The following is a 22396-nucleotide window of genomic DNA, read 5'->3' on the forward strand; positions in this document are numbered from 1 at the left end:
GCTGATTACCATCTTCGATTATTTCAATGAAACCGTAATTAAATACAGTATTTTCATTGACGTCATAGTGAACATAATTTGAACCCAGGCGACCATGTTGGAGTAATGTTTTTAACCATATCCAATCAATTACTCAGTTGGTCCAGGTTGAAAGCTATAACCTGGAAACTAGAAACATTATCTATGTTTAGAATGCGTAGTTCCTTTGTTTTCTTTTCTCATGCCGAAACATTAATATTGTTTGACAAAGTTGTCTGGCCCTACTAGTATATGTACTTCTGGTGCAAAGACAAAGGCAGTCACTACTGCAAAAGTTTATCATGGTTGCCATGAAAAAAAGATCTAGAACAGCAAAGACAACCAAGAAAAGTTAAGGATGATAATGATTATGAAAGTTTTAATACTTTATCACAGTCATTTAATATGTAGTAACACAATTTCACAGTCCATGACGTAAACGGTTTTTTAACTTTTTGTTCCCCCTTGCTCTTTGGTAACAATGCCTTTACAAAGAAGGTAAATAAATAACAACGGAGGTAGCTATGGTGTCTATTAACTCTAGTGGACCTCGAGCTATTTATAGCCTGGCATGACTATGACCAACCGACCGCTCTGGACCGGCTGAAACCGGTTTGGGCTAGGCTGCCTCGTATAAATAGAGGCCGCCGTTGGGCGATGAAGGATCTGAAACAGCTGCCAACGAACAGGCCATAAGAAATCCTTGTGCAGATCTGATCCAGCAACAGAGTGAGTACATGGGTAAGTATATGTTCAAATGACAAATTAAGTTCATTTGAAACGTTGTAGGATTATTTGTCCCTGATTTGTGAACATTTAAGAGCCCGCACTTGCCCTGTGTGATCGTTATCTGATATCCCACACTGGGATCACGCCTGTATTTGGAGGCGTCTGATTGCCAAGTCCACTTCAGTCGCATGAGTGCAAATTTGGATCAAATGGTGACCGCCAACTCTTGACTCCTTTTATGCATGCAAAGTATTTCTGTCCTTGCTTTGTTGCTAGGGGACACGACATGTAAGACTCGGAAATATGTAACAGTTACCATTCAACTCGGCTGTGACACAAACATGTTTCTGTAATTATTTTTTCCTGCACTTCATATTATTACATATTTGAGGATTTACTTTAAGGAGACAAAGCAATTAGATATCGATGTATACAAAAGTGTCTGTAATTTAAACAAGGGCGTGTACAGAATATGAGGTAGTAGGTGCATTCGTGTTGTAACATGTACCTTTGTTTCCGCATGAGTCACTTCCTCCAGAATGGTTTCATGGTGATTGTGCAATTACATCACGAAGTTGCGCAATCGCTTATGTGGCAATACCTTATATGGGCCTCTCTTCTTTTTTGCGCAGAAAAGAATTTGGCAGCAACCCCGGAGGCCAGATCTGCGGTGCCCTTTCTCCTGAAATCACATCGCTTATAATCCTGAGGAACGAACCCCGTTGTGAATAGAAAACTGTGAAGATTGGGGGTGAAAGCTGGTCAACGGTAAAATAAAGACAGCAGAGGCAACAGGCTGAAGGAATCAGACCAAAATGGCGGACAGCTTACCAACTATCTCGGACATCAAGTCCATCAGTCAGGAGGAGTTCGACAGGATGTCAGGGTCAGCACCTCAACCGGGCAGTCCTGACAGCACCGCCGCCAGAGTCAGCGTCGTGACACGTTCACTACCCACAGGTGTAACCCCAAACACCTTCATCACATCAGGTGATACGTATTACAGGAAAGCACTTCTCAACTTCCTCGTAAAGGCGTCCAATGGACTCATCAGCGTCCACAGTACAAAACCTCCAACGACAAACGCTGACATTCAAGGAAAACCAGAATTTCCTCGGTCGCATTTTGGGATACGTCTATCGAATGTGTTTTCGAGGGATCTTACACAGAGAGCAAGCGGCACAACCAACATGGGAGAGCAGACTACAAAACATTCCTTTGTAGCAACTGGACGTGGGGGCGTTTATGCCCTGGGATACCGTCTTCCAAGGTCCGGCCCAGTCCCTCGTACTGATAAAATCAACACCCTGAAGAGGAAGCTTCAAGAATCACAAGAGGCGATATGCACCTTGAAGAAGCTGAAACAGGAAGGCATGATGTGGAGTGATAATGATGACCATCCGGTTGATCTAACGGTCACCGGGAAGGTGGGCCGGGGTGTCCATACATTCCGGCCACATCCGGTTGGTCTTAATGAGTCATCAACTACATCAGCCAAGTCACCAGATTCCCATCCTATGACGAAGGATGTCAGCAGGTCAACTCGTGACGCTCAGTCACAGGAAGCCAAGAACTCTTCCAAGCAGAATCCAGTTGTGAAGAAGAGACGGAGACTTTCGGAGATAGTAAACAGTTTGGCGAGTAAAAAAAATGACCATGAGAACTGGCCATGAGAGGGGGCTATGTTTTAGAGCTTCCGGAATCTTTATCAAACAAATTCTTTTGATAGAACCAGAGACTTTCTATATGCAGTAGATTGATAATCACGGATATTAGATTTAACAGGAGGGAATGGATCACTGACAAATTAACCAAAGGTTGATCGCACAGAAATATAACTCAGCGTCATACTCTTTTTCTCAGACCAAGACCTCCTATAAGAACAATGATGACAACAGACTATCGTCGTCGTAAGATCTTGTATGTTTAGTTAGAGTCAATTCCAAGTCATCAAGAGCTAGAGGGTTTTCAGATATCTGTGACAAGTTTGAACTATATTAGATTAAAAAATATTTCAGTCAAAATAGTTCTGAATTGTTCAAACAATCATTTGATTAATTAGAATAAAAGTATAAAAACTCAATGTAAGACTAAACATGGGAGCTAACGGGGAAAAGGTGCTCTCTGTTTGTTCCAATGAACATATATATTCTCCAACCGCAGTGGAGACAGACTTTTTTTTTTATTCAGCCTTATTGTACACCCACTGAAATTTTAGACCGATGGCCTTGGGACTCGGCTGTAGCCGACTACTTGACAGGCATAAGGAACTGCGCCAAATGAAATATATAATTCATATAGCTGGTTCTGGTTCGCAGTTAGAGGCCAAGATATATATATTGGTGTATACACGCACACACACACACACACACACACACACACACACACACACACACACACACACACACACACACAGACACACACACACAGACACACACACACACATACATTGGACCACCGAATCAATAAATCGGTACTTTCATACAATTTTGAAACTGTCTAAGCACGTAAGCAAATAAAGGGAAACGCTAACTAGCTAGCTTTCTGGCGTGAGGCACCCATGACCTTTCAGGCCAATTTAGTATGTCCTATTACGTCACGCCGGTTTTGGCCACACCCAATGAATGCTAGCCTGCCACGTTGACATGTTTGTAGAAGACTCATTAGGTGCCTACAGTCCACCGGGTAAACACGAACAGACCTTGCCCTCAAATTGCTCCTAGAGTAGTAATCGGTAGGAGGACGGTAGGACACACAAGCGAAAACCTGCATCCCGAAACAAGAGATTTTGTGGCACATCCTGTTTGGAATCCAGGGTTGGGTATTAGGTGTATTTTGCAGACTAATACCAGGGATTGGTTTTTCCGGAAGCCATTTTCAACTGAGGCACGACAGCTACAGTGCAGGTATGGGATTTTAATGTTTCGTTTTCTCAGCAAACTACAATGTTTTATGCAATATGTCGTGGTTGTTTGCACATCGGATACAACTATATTGGTGACCATTAGTGTCCACCTATATGTCGATTGATTTGAAAATCTGCATACAATCTGGATTTTAGTGTAACGTATTGTTTGTTTTGTAAGCACCGTGGGAACGTCGGCTTGCATTCATGAAGTCCTTTGTTTCCGTAGTTGTCTACGTCTCACGCAGCCGGCCCAGAGTAGGGAGCAGGGAAGGACTTGGGCGGCTTCCGCGGTTGTGTTGCTGCCGATACGCTCTTCCACTTCAATGGAGAAGCTGCCTTCCGTGATCCTGCCAACAACCATGGCCTCTAAAAATGGCAACGGGCAGCGTTCCGAAGAACTGAGAAGACGGCTGTGCAAACCGATCGGTTCTTCCGTGAAAGGGGCTTGTAGCAGTGCACATGAGAAGCTGCAACAGCAGTCGTTCCTGTCACCCACCATTGTCGACGCCAGATCCATAACGCCGGAGGAATTCAACAAGATGGCGGCTGTCGCCGCCGGCAAAGTGACAAAAGGTTCACAACAACGCGAATTTCTCCAGGCGGGACAGGTATTTCTCACCCAGAATGATATGAATACTGGATCAGCTTTTCCTCCTCTCCTCACAAGCAATGTCACGAACTATCAAAAAGATTCCCCGGAGTCCATTCAAAAATCCATGGCTTCCCTGTGGAATGGTTTGGTTGAGTACCTCTCTAGAGTGAAAGATGCAAAGGAGAAAGGTCTCACGGAGACAGAGAGATCTAAAGTTCCTGCAGATACAGTTCTAGTATCGCAGCCCATGGCCTATAGTGGGAAGATGCGAGGAAAACCATTTGGATGTTCAACCAAAGGTGCAGCTGTGCCCTCAGCCACAATTAAACCCCTACCATCAACGGCGAGAAACGACGACGTAGTTAAATACCATGTCGTAACAAAACCACAACCAAATCCCGGTCCCCGCACCATTCACAAGGTGCCTAACGCTGAACTGCCGGAAATAAAGCCAATTGATCTGTCACAGGCAGGTACATACAACTGCTCAGACAACCAAGCATCACTCAAAGAGGATATCAACAACCTGAAAGAAAAGATTGTCGAAACTGAGAAAGATCTTCAGAAGATTGGACATGGGAAAGACGACGGTTTAGTTTCTTACACAATTGACTTCTCACAGCAACTCGAACCGATCGATCTGACGGTTAGCAAGAAGCCTAATAACGACGTTGCACCCGTGCCTTCTCCTACAACAGACCTCCACAACATCGGGAAAGATTGCTCAGACAACATTACGGAGGGAAAGAGAAGCCTGCGTGCCTCGACCAAAACCAACACCTTAGCAACCAGGAACAGCTTCCTCCAAGATAAGAACAGGAAACGCAAAAAGAAACCAAGTTTTGGAAAGTCTGGGAAAGCTTCGGCCATCAACGTCCTTCCGGGGAAGTCTGATGGTCAGATTATTTTTCCAGATTCTCGTTCTACACCAGAGCAGATGGCGACAACAAGAGTGCCTATCCACAAGAACACTACACACATTGAAGATAAAGGTATCTCCAGCAGGAAAAGAGAGAACGACGGGTCCATGTATTCTTCTGACAAATATGACTGCCCTACTGTAGGAAAACGTGGCCGTCTCGATGAAATGGTGCAAGCTCTATCTAAAAGACTCGGCGATGCCCACTATCCCTGGTACGGAATCGACTATCGGTAGTATCGGTCAAACTCGTCTTAACACTTTGTATGACTGTTAGGAAACTAAAATACATAAGCCCCGCTTAAAACATATGTATAGAAAAGTTTTATTTTCTATCTTTCATGATATCATAACCGTTAGTGGTATTAGATGTTTGCTAAGAATTTAACTGCACTTTAAATGTTAAGCTTTTGGCTTTGCACTTTGCTCTTTTGCATGTTGCCTCATAGTCGGACAACTGAAGGGATCCAAATGAAAAAGGGGAAAATACTTTTCAAGCTATTCAGTAACCCCCAAAGACGCTAAAATATACTGGCAATTTTCAATACTAGCCTTCGAAGTAGCTCAATGGGTAATATGTCAATTTGCATTGTAAAACCTATTGATTTCAATTTACCGATATAGTTACAAAACCTATCTGAGTAAATCGACATGCTATCAGATGTTCAACAACGTAAGGCAGCCAGTGATGACACTTGATTGCAGGGTAAACAACATATGGTACGTTGGAGTCCAATCTGCCTAATGCACCGTCGTCATCACTTAATCACACTTAAGACATACATAATTGATGAATATGCCATTGAGAGGACCTATTGTTACAGTTACATTTTACATGATTCAAATATTTGCAACAATACTACATTATTTGTTGTTATTTCTATCAGCATCTCGTCCTACTTCATCAATCCGTAAAATAATTCTAAATCTATTCTTTTAACTTAAATAGTGCCCACGCTTGATGTCGCTGAGCAAACCAAGATCCTGGTGAGGTTTACAGATTTTCCTAAAAATATCAACGTTAGGCATTGGTTGGACGCATGGAATTCTAATTCCTAGTCAATAGAAAACTTATACTGACAGCATATTTCATACAAATTTGCTATATTGACACTAATTACTAGTGGAGATTCGTAAGTCAAGTTAATTAGTGTGTAACTGTAATCATATATCAATCTACAACTTTAGATTTACCTAGGTTTAACCTTCCAACATGGCGGACAATACTTACGCCATAGTCACGTGAGTGCGAACATCCGACCAGTAAAAGGGGAACATTTCTTTACAATTTTGACCAGGACGCCGATCACGTTTTGTAAATCCGTCATATTGTGTTGTGACTATCTTCAGAGCTGGTTTCCTTGTCTATGCACAAACTGCTTGTCAATATGCGACGGACAATTTATATGTGGCATGTGTACGATTTCCAATTGGGGAGCTCCGAATATGAAATACAGCACCACAACGTTGTAAGTACATGACGTCAATAGTTGCCATGACGACAGACTAAAGACCGTTGATTAACACTGGCTGAATTCAACAGGTGATTTTCACGGTAAAAGTGAGAACTAGTAACGATAGCTATCATTCTGCCATCAACAGTCATAACACGCAACTTCATTTAGAAGTGAAATGTGGAAAATACAACTTATTCAGAAGAAGAGAAACACGCTTGTAGTTGAAATACCACTACAGTTGGCTGATTACTGTTTTCGTTATTTTCATGAAACCATCATCATACATAATTACTGTATTAATCATTCCAAATGAATTGTTCAGTTGACAGGTGTTGAAAGCTATCAACTGGAAAAGACAAATGGTCATGTTTGTAATGTGTGGTTTGTGTTTTCTCGCTACCTCCCATTCCTCTCAGGCTAGCTATAGGGAAACAGAAATCCGACGGTCTTTTTTTAAGCTGCATGTGAGAAAATATGCATAGATATGAGGTATTGTGGTTAATTACGTAAGGTAGATTCTACTTAAGTTTTATAGGACCAGATAAAACAGACTGCCAAACGGTACAGCTCTTCAGTGTATCTTGTGGACTCTGAAACGTCCAGAATGGCATACCAACGGACACAATATTACTACAAAATTCTCTACGCCTATATACTGCGCAGTGTGTAAATATGACCTCTTATGATTTATGCATGTTGTCCCTACTTAAAGCTCTACCAATTACACGATTTTTTTAATATCAAATGCAGGTACTAGTATTATTAGTTCTGTGCCATTGTTGTCTAGCAGTAATGGTGCGCGGTCAGGAGGTTTTTGTTTCTATATTTTAAACAAGTCTATGGACAGATGCATGTCGGCAACCATACACAGAAAAGAGCAGTTCTTACCTCCTGTTCTGTTACAAAACATCTATATACTGTACGTCCAAAAGGAGTGACTGTCAAGGGAAGCATGTTAGAGTGGAACCTTCAATGATAAAGTTGTCTGGCCTATTGCTTCTTGAATGTGCAAAGACAAAGGCAGCCACTACTGCAGTGCAGACTATCGTGGTTGCAATGAAAATGGGAGTAGCAAAGACAATGAAGAAGCTTAAGGGATGATAATCATGATGAAAGTTTTAAAATTCTATCAAAGTCGTGAAATATGCAGTATCATAATTTCACATTCCATGACGTAAACGGTTCTTGTTACCTGTTGCTCTTTGTCTGTTAAGAATGTATTTACTCTAAACAAACAACAATGCTCTACATGTAGCTATGGTGTCTGTCAACGAGCTATTTATAGCCTTGCGTAATTGTATGACCAACCACTCTGGACCGGCTAAAACCGGTTTGGGCTGCCCCGTATATTATAAATAGATGCCTTCCTGGGGTGATGACGAATTTAAAACAGCTGCCAGCGAGCAGATCTGGACAGAGATTATTCTGCAGAACCGATCCGGCATACGGTGAGTAAATGGGTTAGGTATATATTCAATAGACATAAATCAAATCCAACGGAAACGTTTTCCGTCATTTGTCCCTGTTTTGTGTACACTAAAGGCTCGCGCTTGTCCTGTGAGGTCGTTATCTGATATCCCACACTGGGATTACGCTTTTATTTGGAGGCGTCTGTTTGCCAAGTCCACTTCAGTCACATGAGTACAAATTTGGATCAAATGGCGACCGACAACTCTTGACTCCTTTTATGCATGCAAAGTATGCTTCAGCTTGTTGTTACGCACGATATGTAAGCTTGGCCTAATGTGTTTTATAAAACTTCCTTGGTTTTATTTAACATTGAACTCCGGCGACACAAACAATGTTTGTATAAATTCGTTATGCACCTTATACATAATTGATTGTTAACTCAAAGGACACGAAGCATTTAGGTACCGTGCTGTTTAAGACAATTGTCAGTAAACAAGGGCGTGTATCGTATAAAATGAGGTAGTGGGTGTATTCCTGTTGTAACATGTACCTTAATTAGCTTGTTTCCGCATGAGTCACTTCCTCTATAATGGTTTCATGGTGATTATGCAATTCCATCACGTAGTTGCGCAATCGTGTCTGTGGCAATACCTTATATGGGCCTCTTTCTTTTATGCAGCGTCACAGAAAAGAATTTGGCAGCAACCCTGGAGGCTGCGGTGCCCTTTCTCCTGAAATCACACCAATCGTAATCCGGACGATATCCTGTAAACGATCCCCGTTGTGAAGAGAAAACCACCTGGATTGGGGGTAAAAGCTGTACGACGACATTGCAGAGTCAGCAGAGGCTACAAGCTGAAAGGAACTAAGTAGGCCGAAATGGCGAACAGTCTACCAACTATCTCGGACATCAAGTCCATCAGTCAGGAGGAGTTCGACAGGATGTCAGGGTCAGCAACTCAACCGGGCAGTCCTGACAACACGGCCGCCAGTGTCAGCGTCGTGACACGTTCACTACCCACAGGTGTAACCCCAAACACGTCCATCACGTCAGGTGATACGTATTACAGGAAAGCATTGCTTAACTACCTCGTGAATGCGTCTAACGGCCTCATCAACATCTACAGTGCTAAAGCTTCAGCAACAAACACTGGAATTCAAGGAAGACCAACTTTTCCTCGGCCACATTTTGGGGTGCGTCCATCGAACATGTTTTCGAGAGATCTTACACAAAGCACGATCAGCACAATCCACATTGGAGAGCAGACTAGAAAACAATCTTTCATTACAACTGGACGTAGTAATTACCCAAATGTGGGTGTCCATGGCCGAGGATACCGTCCTCAAAGGTCCGACCCACTCCCTCGGACTGATAAGATCAACACCCTGAAGAGGAAGCTTCGAGAATCACAAGAAGCGATATGCACTTTGAAGAAGCTGAAACAGGAAGGCGTGATGTGGAGTGATGATGATGACCATCCGGTTGATCTAACCGTCACCGGAAATGTTGGCCACGGTGTCCATACATTCAGTCCATATCCGGTTGATCTATCAGTCACCGGGAAGGTGGGCCACGGTGTCCATAGAGTCGGACCACTTCCGGTTGGTGTTGTTGAAGTCACATCAGCCAAGTCACCAGATTCCCATCATGTGACGAGGGATGTCAGGAGGTCAACCCGTGACGCTCTTCCGTTGAAGCAGCATCCAGCTGTGAAGAAGAGACGTGGGCTCTCGGAGATTGTAAATAGCTTAACGAGTCAAAAACTTGGCCATGAGAGCTCTATAAATGGGATTATACTTTAGGGCTTCAAACAACATGTTCTGGTAGAACTGTAGACTTATTCTTATCCAATGGCCTTGGTATTTCCGGGTGTGTAGGTTAGGAGGAAACGGGTCCTTACAAATTGACAAGGTTAGCTCCTGATATGAGTTAATCGCACACAACTATCCCACAGGACGTTAGCTTCTTTTTTAAGACCAAGACCTCCGTTATGCAGAATAATGACAATAATATTCATTGTAGGATATTGATGTTTATTTGCTTTTAGACTCATTTTTTTACAGTATATTGTGAACTACGTAATTATATTCAAAAGTCGTTTTAGTCATATTTATAACGACTTGGACACTTCTAGGTAGCTAGTTTCACATTTGTTTGTCTGCCAATTCTACTAAATTTCCAAATTTCCAATACATTACTAAGGATAAGTAAGCTGACTATCATTGATGTCATACCTTGTAGTTTTGTGACTATTTTTGTACGTTTGATATGAATGCTAACGTAATGAGAGCCAATAAAGCGAGTAATGGCCAAGCTACAGTGTAATCTATCGCAAGTTATATTGCCCCTAATATTCAACACTTAGGTCGCTCGACATCAGTGTACACAGTTCATTATTGGTGGTTATTCTTAACTGTTTTGATGCATGGTTACATGAAAATGTTTGATCAGACTGATGTATTTAAGCTTAAGGTTAGTCATCAAATATATCAGAATAGCTTATTTCATATTGGGGGAATGATACAATGTAACACAACGTTATCAGGTAGTACTTTTAGACTATAAACCCATGGAAAATAAGTCCCTTTCACAGCAAAAAAATCAATACATGGCGTGAAAATATCTTTAAAAATATCTAAAATGTATAAAGATCGAACTATCATTGAAGAATTTCATGTACCAGCACAATTCAAAGTCCAAATACCTCTTATGTCAAGACCAATTTTGTCACAGCCAAACGCAAGTAGACATGGGGTAGTCCCACATTCTAAAGTCACCACTAAATACGCCGGGTCCCATCTGCAGGATCTCTATTAGTTGAGGAATACTCACTCCATTTTTCGTTTCAGCCTAGCAGTATATTCATCATTCGGCCGAGCATGTCCGCCCACTGAAATGTTACACCGATGGCCTTGGAGCCTGGCGTCAGTTGTAGGCAACTGCGCCAAATTAAGTCTGGTGCTATTTATGTATATATCTGGTTCGGTGTCAGATGCCAAGGAGAACGGACTTCTATGTGTGTGTGTGTGTGTGTGTGTGTGTGTGTGCGTGTGTGTGTGTGTTAGTATATAAATGTATATGTTGCCCCATATACACCAGGACACAATATGGCAGCTCGTTAGTTCATGTATATTTTTTTATAAATCTTGCAATGACAAATTTAGAGTCTATGGGTAGTTTATTAATATACCAAATAGCGATTGGGCACCGAATGAAGTTTGGGATACCAGTACATTAGTGTAATTATGTCTGGCCTAAGCAAAGAGAAACTCTAACTACCTTCTTGGTGAGGCACCCATGTCTCAGCATTTTGATATTGCTTATTTGTATAGACTATGCACGCTTTTATGATTACTACCATTTGCTATCTAAGTGACGCCAAGCACTTTCAACAATCACATACATTTCACAACTAATATAACGAAGCGGTATCGAAACGCCAAACGGTGGCACCAATAAAGACTAGCTTAAGAATATCCTACGGAGTTACGCTAAACGGGATCTGCTCGGGAAGAAGGTAGGTGTAGGGCTGCTCTTCTGGCTTCTCCGTCTTTTCTCGCATCACCTAGCAACGGGAAGAGATAGGTTTGACAAAATTGATATCCTAGGAATCATATGGCATATTTTCGTCACAAAAGGTGATCGTACAACATCAATCTAAAACATGACTTCAGAAGGTACATTCAGTCGGACAGTTTCTTTTTTTTACATTTCAAAAACTACTGCCAATTGCACTATCTACAGACCAGAACAGGCCAATTGAAACTTTTACTGAAGATAACTGCAAAAAGTCTTGGTCGTTCCTTAAAAGTCAGTTAGTAGCTTCATCATACAAATGAAACCGTTGGCGTGCACTTAAACACAAATGATAACTGTACCTGTGTGTACTCTACTTGTGTAGCATCATCGTCCTCCTCGTAGAACATGTTGACGGTGAACTCCTGTCCTTCGTACTCCCCACTCCTCTCGTTCCGCAGCCTCATGCTGTTGGAGATCTGCCGCAATGCTTCCTGGAACTTCAGCACAGCTGCCTGAGCCTTGTCGTCTGTGAAGTGACAATCTCGGTACTCCCCGATGAAGGCCTGGAATCAATGTCAGTAAAATTTGAATATCGAAAACGTCATGAACATATCATAGTGTTGATCATAAGTGCGTTGTGTTTTTAATTTCCTTGTTGGTTGATGCAGATGGATATGCATATCATATGACATCGGATGATTTGAAAAAAAATCCGTTACTCGTTGAAGTACCCAAGACATTGGACTTGCCTCGTCTTCGGGAAGTTTCGACATCTCTAAAGCGAAGTCTATTTGTTTCCTGGCGACGACTTTGTCTGGAAGAGCCGCCATGATGTCTCCAAACGTAGCCTTGGTCAGATTCTTGAAGTCCTTTTCCTCGTCTAGGTACGTCCCGCGGATCTTCTTCAAGAGATCTGGCTCGCCAGGCGTTGCCACCACGAACCCCTCCTCATCGATGATTTGTTCCTTCTCTGCCTCCTTCTTGCTCTTCTCTTTTTCGGTCTCCTCTTCTCTGTCGGCCTGCCTGGCAAACCCGTATTGTCTGGAAGACGACAAAATAACATGTAATTGTTGTTCTTTGTTCTCTCTAGATACTAAAAAGACGCATTCTTTTTACAATGACAAAACTGGTCATGTATCAATGACGTAATCTGGTTTGAGATCACAAGATTCGTACCTGAGAGCGAGAGGCATGTTGGGAACGCAGGTGGCTAGGTCACGCATCCCAGCAGTCAGTGCGCGGTTCTGAACGGAGCAGGTGAAGATGACGATAGTCACCACGTCCACCAACTCTTTAACGGTGTACAGAACCTTGGGAACTCCTGTGGTAAGTGGAGAAAATCACGAATATATTTTGTTATCAACTCGTATCTATACGTTTAATCCTGGTTTACCTCCATCGTAACGATACTTGTTCAAAAAGATCAAGAAAGTTATGGGAAAGTCCTACAAGTAATACTATAATAACCTTGTAAATACTGCACTTATATTTCCCGAAAGTGCAATTTCCGAATATCAAGCATGTAATTCTTTGGCATAGGAATTCTAGATTTGATGCAACACAAAGAATAGACTTTTAAGATAGAAGTGGCATGGTACAACTGTTTCAATACTATACCTTTGTCTCCTTGCGACTCGCGCATGAACCCGTTGTTTCGGACGTCCCTGATCCAGTTTTGCAGCTCCTTGTCTGATGTGACAAAAGTGTTGTTTTTGTAGTAGAGCCGGAGGGTTTCTTCAACGAACCTCTCAATGGCCTTCCACAGCCGGAAACCATCATCCCGGTAGAAATATCCTGAAGATGCAACAGTAATATCCTGTTAAGCAACATTTTCCTTTCTATTAAGTCATCTATGATTTATAAGTACTGTTATTGTGACGTTCTCGATTGCAAACCTTGCACTATGTTTCTATATGTACACATTATACTGTCCCACAAAGGGCATGAGCATTGTTTGAATTCTCACCCGGTTGGTAAACTTACTACTGGACCCGCACAAGTATGAGTCGAAAAATATTTCTCGTCAGTAAAAGTTGGAAAGGACAATTAAGTATTATCATGATTCTCTGACCTGGAAGCTTGGAGGGATCGTCAATCCCTCTGTCTGCCATCATGGCGGGGAAGTGCAGGTTTCTCAGGTGGAACTCCCGGAACCCTGTAGCGATCAGGTGCTTCCTGCCGCTGGCTGACAGGGAGTAGATCTCGTCCAGAACGGACCCGTCACCGGTTACCAGGTCGCGAAGTCGGACCTTGCTGGCCAGAACTCGACGAAGGTGTGGCGCGAGTAGCTTGTGGACCGGATGTGGCGAAGGCAACTTCCGGAAGAGGGCCACGGCGAAGGCCTCCATGAGCAGGTGGGAGTGTAGGTAGAGGGAGATGTTGAGATGAATCTGTGCGTCCGAGTTGCGGAGGAAGAGCTTTGCCAGCATCCATTCGTACTCTCCGTCATCTGGAGTCCATATTGGATTGTCGGGACCAGGACCCTGGTACAGCTGCAATGGAAAGCACATAGGCACGTCAGACACTTTGCACATTAGGACTAACTGGAAAATATAAGATCATGCTTCTGGTTATTTCAACGAATCAAAGCAGATTGGGGAAACGTTGTTACCTGAATGGCCACGGGGACGAAGTGCCCCTTGCTGTTGACGTGGAAGAGTGCTATGGGCGCCGCGTGATAGAACACCTCTGCCCCGACAACGTTTGGACTCAGACCCTTCATTAAGGAACAGTCGACGTAGTACATGTGTCCAGCCTGACCAAGAGAAAAGCACTGTTATTAAGATATCTTGACTCAAAGGATATGAGAATTAAAGGGGAGAGGTCTATGATTGAGAACCTGCAATGAAGATCTCCATTGCAGATCAATAGATTGAACTACATTGAACTTACTGCAATTTCTTGGCGCAAACTCCACCCTCTGTCCTTTGCGAGTATCTCCTTCAGTCGCCCTGCCGTCATCGGGAACTTCGGTGGAACCTGGTCGAACCGCCGGATGGCCAGTGGATGGACGCCGTTCAGAAACTGTCGTCCGAACTCCTCGTCTGTCTTCCAGTTCTTGATGGACGCCGGTACCTCCTTTACTGCAGACTCCATCAGTTGTTCGTAATCCCCCAGACTCTTAGCGATCTTGGATGCGAAAATGCTTCCTGCGCCCTTTTGAATTCGGAACTCTGACAGTCTCTCGCTGTCGCGCCGGACGTCGTGTGGAAGTCTGGTCAAGTCGAGACCTCCGGGAAAGGCCGGTTCGCCGTGAGACCATTTGTAGCTGTCGTAGCCTTGCCACAACTCCATCTGGCGGTGGAGCGCCTCAAGGTCTCCCTTCGCTCCGTCGTTTAAAGAAACTGCCAAGCAATACACCGAGATATAAGACATAGAAAATGAACATGCAACAACGGCCGTCAAAGTGTTAAGTTTTGCATGAAGCATAAACACAAAAGCAGAACATCACGCACTACGTTCCCGTGTACAAAGAAAGGGGTGCTGACTACATACCTGCTCCTCTCCTGAGAGTAAGGCGCTTCCCCAGCCATCGATATCCAGGGAACTCGAACTTCAACCCTCTTTGAACGTCATGGACCTGCACGTTCTCGATGAAGTAGTCGCTGTTGTCGTCATCTTTAACCTTCTCGATTGACACCAGCACGACTTCGCCGACGTCGAAGGCCTCTACCTCAAGAGATTGCTTTCTTCCTGCAGCGATGCTGTTCCCGATGCCTTGTCCTATCTGGATAGGTTCCGTCCGCGTCCAAGGCCCGGTCAGACTGACCAGAATCCCCTTATTGCTCCCTACAATATGGCGGACTGTGACTTCTACTTTGTACTTCAGGTAGTCGTAGTCGGCTGGGCCGTTTTGAAGGGCAGGATTTTTTAGGAGAGATGGCTTGTACACGGTCTGAACTGCAGCAACAACCTTGGCCAAACTGTTGTAGTCGTAGATTGATGTCGGCTCTTCGAAGCTCAGCGACTGCGGCAGGTTGGCGATGTTGAATGTCGTCCTCTTCTTGGTGGCGTCTGAGAGGAGTGTGGTGATTGATACCACGGCCAGGTCTGCCCAGACGTGCAGCATCGGACTCCAGATCCTACAGGTACAGAGATGTTGTGAGTCATTTTTACAGCATTTTCAATGTAGTATTATAGTATTTGCATCATGGAACGCAGTGGATTTAGATAATATTGCGGTAAAGGCGCGGTCACATTCGTCGCACAACTTACGCACGATCGCAAACTACTAGTGAAAAGACATTCGTGGGATAGCCGTGCATGTATCGTACAAAATGCTATCTTATTACCAAAAACGATGTCTTATATCCTTGTCGGCGGTTGGTTCTGTCACAGCCTTCTTGAAAAACCTACTACATCAAATCGATCAACGACCTACGACGAATGTGACCGCGCCCAAAGATTACATTAAACATCGTCTCATTGCCAGAGTGTGAGTCACGTATATATGGTTACCTGTACGGATTTAACGTGTTGAATGTGTCTCCGTCCTTCCATTCATGGATCTGGATCTGCAGACGATAGCGGATGGGCGTCCACCTCAGTCTGTTGACATACTCCTGCCGGAGGTAGTCCTTCGGCCTGGTCTCATCCGGATGCCTGCCCAATTCCCTGCAAAAAAATCATATTATATCAGATATGTTATGATTCAACACAATAGATAGATAGATTATATAAACCAAAAAGAAATTGCAAATAAACTATTAGATAGTCTAAAGCTCCTTACAAGTTCCGCCAAGTTGAATAGTTTGCTTTGTGTTCTTTTGTTAATTAAAAAAGATAATTACCTTGTACGATACTTTTTCCCCTTCTCTTGAACGACTTTGCGGTTTATGATTGGTTATTATCAAATCATATTCAGTATTTGTTCTCAAAGATAGATGAGGAAGAATAACCGTTAACGCATAAAATAGTAATATCTACGATGATGTACGTACCACACCCTCTCCTGATCTTCCGGATGTAGAAGTCCGGATTCCGTCTGCTGCTCGTCGGGAATCAGCCGGAATTTGGCATACCGGAGTGCACCATCCTTGGCCTCGAACTTTATGGGTAACCGGCTGTAGTAGTTCAAGTTGCTGTAGGAGGTTGGGGACCGACGCACTGAGTCTACCAAACAGTAATAACTGAAAGTTGTAGAAACAGACAGGTGTTGATTCATATGCAAGTTATTACGATTTCCAACACTCATTGTTCTGAAAGACTATATAACATCACAGAATGAAATGCAGCAATATTAGGCACCATTAGCGTATGATGACAATGACTGTCAAATGTCGCTCAGAGGATATCACACTTACTTCATGGGGAACTTGAAACACCATTCTTTAAGAGCATCTGGACCTCGACGTTTGGCGCTCAGAAAGTCCTCGAATGATGGGATGTCCCAGTAGGGAGACATGGTTCCCGTGTGCAGGATGAGATCAAGCTGGCTCGGACCGTCTATGTCCTCAAACTTCAGCTCAGCTCCTCTCATATCCACAGCTGTAAGAAAGAACAGGTTGTAAATTCTAATACAGACGCTCTATGGGACCTAATTTGGAAGGAAGAAAGGAAGGAAGGAAGGAAGGAAGGAGGGAGGGAGGGAGGGAGGGAGGGAGGGAGGGAGGGAGGGAGGGAGGGAGGGAGGGAGGGAGGGAGGGAGGGAGGGAGGGAGGGAGGGAGGGAGGGAGGGAGGGAGGGAGGGAGGGAGGGAGGGAGGGAGGAAGGAAGGAAGGAAGGAAGGAAGGAAGGAAGGAAGGAAGGAAGGAAGGAAGGAAGGAAGGAAGGAAGGAAGGAAGGAAGGAGTGAGTGGCGTACCTGCATCGTCATCTGACGAAGTATTGGTGTGCTGGAGGCGGACTTGGAAGACCCGGCCAGGTTTGAAGAAGTTGTTGTGTGGGACAGCTGGATTGGGGATTACCACCGCATACCCTGCACTGGCCACTCCGGTATTGTCGAATAACCTTTGACCTTTCAGGGCGGCAGCCCTAGCCGCCATCTTGAATTTTTCAATTCTCGCGCTCAAAATTAGCTTGGACGTCGACGTGGTTTTGGGCACCTGTAATATGTCGGTTTCCTACAAGTAGAAAATAGAACAAATTTTGTTATTTTGTGCAGCCAGTCTGCCAGAGTATTTCTCGCTATTTCTGAATCATCATTATGGATTTAATACAGTCATAGATTTAATGACATTTCACAATTGTGTTTACTTGATGTACATTTTCAATCGGCACTCCATTGCAATCATACATAGGCGAAAGGATCAAATAATCACAAGTGTGACGTCTATCCTACAGTGCGTATTCATCATCGGTAGCAAACCTTCGACTGCTGCTGCTTCTTCTCCCTGAAGGCATCCTGTCCCAACTGGTCTGTTAGGATTTTCCAACTTGAGTTGGTCCCTGAGTTGGAAAGAGCGATTCTTGGTTAAGCTTTGCCATATGTGATTATAGTAATGTCTAAACCAATATATGACATGCCATGTTATTACGTCACAATATCTTATGTTATGTTGATGCTATGCTATGCTATGCTATGCTATGCTATGCTATGCTATGTTATGTTATGTTATGTTATGTTATGTAATGTTATGTTATGTCAAGGAGGCTAGAAATGTTACGTTATGTTATGTTATGTTATGTTATGTTATGTTATGTTATGTTATGTTATGTTATGTTGCGTTACGTTACGTTGCAAACTGAATTAAGGTAATCGTAAAAAAACTCACATTGCTGCCCCCTCCTCTCGCATTCCCACTGGGAAGTCATGACAACTGTCTGTAACATAGAAAAGGCCATTTCATGACGACCATTCTAATCCTGAACATAGGCTTTTGTTCTCTTTTCTGTTTTTTTGCAGTGACCAGTTAGACCAAGGAGAACAAATGTTGTGTTCCGTTTACCGACCATAGCTAAAACCTGCCGAACCTAGCATTTTTTTCTTCTTCCACAAGCAAAGGACATAGAATTATCTAATTTTCAATCTGAGTGATGCAAGAAAAGAAAATGCCAAGTCATCTTTCAAATTTCCTATACTTCCTGTGTTTCACACTCTGTTAACAGATTAAGGTTTTGAACAGTTGATATAAGAATATGCATAGTAAACACTGTACTTCTTTGTTCAGTTTACTGCAGTATTAGATACACTTGTGCATGTACAATCGGTCATATCATAGATGATTTACTTCTTTCACGGCCTATTCAAGTAATTAGCAAAAAGTCGAAAACAAAAGTCAAACATTTCGAAATCAAGTCAGTGAGATGTAGCCAATTTTAAGAAAGTATCAGACATATTGTTTTCCGTGCCTTGAATATTTCAAATATTCCACGAAAATCAATATTGGGAAAATTTAGAAAGTCTTAACGGGTTTCTTATTGATAATAACAAAGAAGTAAAAGCCTTTGCAAAATAATGGCAATGACAACATCGCACTCACTTGGAATGGACTCTACTGCACGTAACAAAGAATAGTATTTTGGCCAGTGTACATGTTAGAAATGAAATCATGTGTAGAGCTATACTGAATCATTCAGGCGGGAAGAAAATGAAGGGCGAATCTCTTATCTTGTCACAAAGTTCATCATGTGTGGCCTTGATCATTGTATGGCTACTTGTGGTCATGCCACTGCAAAACAACCTACAAACAGTACCACGAGACCTGGATTAAAATGGCCAAGGACACAATTTCAACGTCCCTTTGTGTGCTGGTGAGCAGCAGACAAATTATCTCTCTTTCAAGGTTATCTTTCGTGGGCCTCTCTTGGGAATTGCGCATACGTGAGCTGAGCCTTATATAACTTGAAGGTCTAACAAGGGTTACATATACATACTTTTATAGGGTGTTAGAAAAAGCACACACTCAAATCACTCCGTTATATAATGTGACATATAGTATGTTGCTTGGCAACGCCACAAAGAATACCTCAGAGGAAAAGTAAAGCACACACGGTTGACAGCCAAAATACTATAGCTTCTCTGATCCCTCTGTCACATACTAAAGTCATTGACCCTTCCACGCCTTATCAAGGTAGAGACACACTTCGAGCACGCACGTTGACGAACGCGCGCCACATTTCTGACAAAGAGTACAGCTCTGTGTCCGCTAGATCAAAAACATCAACTCTTGATTCACAAAGTAGCATCTACTTTAGGTGCAAAACACAAACTGTCTGTTTGGTAGAAATCACATCTACTCAGATAATTTACTAGTAGATCTTATAACAATACATCGACGGATAGCCTTCAGCCATCCACGTATTCTAGGATTTCAAAGGAGCTGACTCCTGCAAGGCTAGATCTTTATCTTAAGCCTTTAATGGTTCTAGTCTAAGCTTACTTCAAGACGTTTTTCTCGCGAACTCTTTGTGTGCTTTCACGTTTTTATCAGAGAACGATTTCCCCGCACCGTTCCCCAGTGGAATGCCCTGCCTGGCAAGGTTGTGACGGCTCCCATAGTTGAGTCATTCCGTGCCAGGCTGAAGGCCTGCCCGCCCTAGCCCGGGACCTGAACTCCCCCTAATGAGGCCATAAGGGGATAACAATGATGATGATTCTTGCACCATCATAGTAATCAGTGCTTGCCGCGCACAAATGAACTTTTAGTCTGACTAAATATCGCGCTCCTATCGGCCCGCTGGACAGGCCCTAGTTTCAAGGATGGGGTCAATAACCCCGGTCAGAGAGATTGTGTAAGCACAGGCTAAGATGAACTGACTCATTTTCTTTTTTTAGCGGATGTGGCATTTGTTTTTATTTCCATCAATTTGTCTATACGTACGTCATCAAAAATCAAATCAACAGGTGTCTACGACAGTTTGTCTGCATATACGTCATCAAAAAAATGTCATCATCAGTTGTATCACCATTTCCGGTACATAACGTGCATTTCCGGTGCATAACGTGAAACGTTGGTCAAATAAAATGTGACATTATGTCAGGAGAGCATGCTGTTAAATATAGGACAACAAGCATCAGGTATACCTCTCTAAATGCGCAGATGAACTGGTTAGCGGACGTGTCTTTTGTTTTTATTTACGTCAGCTTGTCTACATGTACGTCATCAGGTGTACAACGTAGCACCATTTTCGGTACATGACGTGCATTGACGAAAAGTTGGTCAAATGACATGTGCCATTATATCAACAGAGCAGATATAGGATCAGAACTATCTCTCTGACCATTGACAAACACAGCTACGTATACAGATGACATAGAGAGGTATAAAATCATGTATGCTTCAAGCACAAACAGGGTTACGCCAAATGGCAGTTACTCATCAAGCAGGGACAGGGTTGTTTTGACAAAAGAGCAACCAAGGAAATCTTATTCTTCATGCTCCCTCGCAGACAAATCATTCAGTAATATGTCCATACAGATTGGACATACCTTCTACAAGCGTGTGACTATGTCCAAACAAAGGACGAGTTGTCTAGGTTTCTTGTTTTCTAGAAAGGTTGGCTAGTTTTCTGGCTCTTGATATCTCGTGCCAAGCCACCCCCCCCCACCCCCCCTTAGCGGAAGAATGTTCTGTACTAACCGTAGTTGTCGTTTAAAACACCTGTTCATTGCTTTTGAAATTGATGAAAACTGTACAGGACGTAGCTCTTCAACTTCACTTATACTGAATCTGTCACGATATAGTGGCAAACAAATGTAAAGATATATCTGTATCGTTTTTCGTAAAGACCTCATGTGGAAATAACCATACCGACTACAGCTTCAAAAATAGGTCAAAAACTTGTTGTCTGATACGGCAACATTTCGTTTACTTAGGTTTTCGTTTAACTCGTCTTTCCGTTGAACTGGAAATGTACAACTATTTGTATGAAAGTGTTTGTCTTACCTTGTTGGCAGTTCTTCAATGTTGTGGTGAGCCGAGGGGAGAGAGTTTGTCCGCCGTGGCACGGGGATCAGCGCATAATGTCCTACTGCATCACCTGTCCTTCTCAAACATTTCTCAAAGAAGGGCAATTATCATTGGCGCGGCTTGTGTCTCCTGAGGGGTTTTACAGTATCATTAAATCACGGATTTTATGCATGATGTAACAGTTTTATACATGCTAAGAAAACGTTTATGTATCGTTAATTCGTAGCTTTATATATAGCCATGAGTTAACAATGTATCGGCAATTCTTGGCTAGGACTCGCATACACGAATCCCCATTGGGACCCTTATGCAAATTAACCTGTCCACCTACTATTGCTACCTAAAATTGCTCGTCTTTAAGAGATCGGAAAGATATGTCGTGCGAAGGTAAGGGCCATTCCATTCAGAAAACGGGGAAGGAAACTAATGAATTTTTCGTGTAAACTAGAATCAGAGGCAAAAAACGTGAACAAAATGGCGATACGTTATAAGTGAAAGAAAATGAATTGAGTGACCAAAAAAAGTTTTCTGGACACCATTTTCGTTAATGGTGAACCCTACTGCGCATGACTCAAAGGTCAAGCCTGCCTAGGGGCTGGGAGGGGTGTGACAGGTTACAAGTCGCCTAAATAGATGTCTCGAAATATTTTATTCAAAATGTGTGGATTGAAAGAAAAATTATTTCAAAAATCAAATAACGGTTGCATGTATGTATGATATGGATAGGACTGTATTCATATGTGTAATTTGTAAAATATGTGTAAATCCAGAATATGACTTCTCTTAGACGTGATAAAAATGCCGGGACAAAGAAACTTACACAAATGTAATATTTCCTTTCATTAAGACGGTAGATGTTTTTGAATGTTGGCATCGATGCTCATTCGGTGACTTGGAAATCTTTAGTTTTGTTTGTGTAGCTTTGAAAATGCATAACTTCAGTGAGAAAGTAAAAACGTGCTGAGTGAGTATACTAGGTCAGGATGACCTATA

The 22396-nt window shown here is 42.8% G+C and overlaps 2 protein-coding genes across 3 annotated transcripts; one reads left to right on the forward strand and one right to left on the reverse strand.

Annotated features, from left to right (window-relative positions):
- Positions 1 to 619: 619 nt before the first annotated feature.
- Positions 620 to 10347, forward strand: LOC136423604 (uncharacterized). 2 transcript variants are annotated; one of them, XM_066411832.1, is made up of 4 exons: positions 620 to 747; positions 1380 to 3653; positions 3882 to 8071; positions 8713 to 10347. In XM_066411832.1, exon 3 carries the CDS (start codon positions 3979 to 3981, stop codon positions 5401 to 5403), a length of 1425 nt encoding a protein of 474 aa, XP_066267929.1. In that variant the 5' UTR covers positions 620 to 747; positions 1380 to 3653; positions 3882 to 3978; the 3' UTR covers positions 5404 to 8071; positions 8713 to 10347. The 2 variants fall into 2 exon arrangements, with proteins under 2 accessions (XP_066267929.1, XP_066267928.1); XM_066411831.1 differs by having other exon boundaries at positions 631 to 759.
- On the reverse strand, positions 10047 to 21673 carry LOC136423603 (allene oxide synthase-lipoxygenase protein-like). The gene is made up of 16 exons (XM_066411830.1): positions 21380 to 21673; positions 18266 to 18314; positions 17860 to 17939; positions 17356 to 17614; positions 16857 to 17040; positions 16494 to 16682; positions 16012 to 16167; positions 15049 to 15635; positions 14446 to 14897; positions 14165 to 14308; positions 13625 to 14045; positions 13171 to 13347; positions 12730 to 12874; positions 12303 to 12594; positions 11913 to 12116; positions 10047 to 11599 (listed from the first exon to the last, which is right to left on the reverse strand). The coding sequence occupies exons 2-16, from the start codon at positions 18303 to 18305 to the stop codon at positions 11513 to 11515; spliced, it is 3417 nt and encodes a 1138-aa protein (XP_066267927.1). The 5' UTR covers positions 18306 to 18314; positions 21380 to 21673; the 3' UTR covers positions 10047 to 11512.
- Between the last annotated feature and the right edge of the window lie 723 nt (positions 21674 to 22396).

Source organism: Branchiostoma lanceolatum, chromosome 17 (assembly GCF_035083965.1).
Source record: "Branchiostoma lanceolatum isolate klBraLanc5 chromosome 17, klBraLanc5.hap2, whole genome shotgun sequence".
NCBI classification, from domain to species: Eukaryota; Metazoa; Chordata; class Leptocardii; order Amphioxiformes; family Branchiostomatidae; genus Branchiostoma; species Branchiostoma lanceolatum.

Coding starts and splice junctions, on each gene's coding strand:
- LOC136423604 (XM_066411832.1), top strand. CDS start 3,979: ATGGAGAAGCTGCCTTCCGTGATCCTGCCAACAACCATGGCCTCTAAA.
- LOC136423603 (XM_066411830.1), bottom strand. CDS start 18,305: ATGACTTCCCAGTGGGAATGCGAGAGGAGGGGGCAGCAAT. Junction 14,046..14,164: donor TCGTCCCCGTGGCCATTCAG/GTAACAACGTTT, acceptor TTTCCATTGCAG/CTGTACCAGGGTCCTGGTCC. Junction 13,348..13,624: donor CGATCCCTCCAAGCTTCCAG/GTCAGAGAATCA, acceptor TTGCATCTTCAG/GATATTTCTACCGGGATGAT.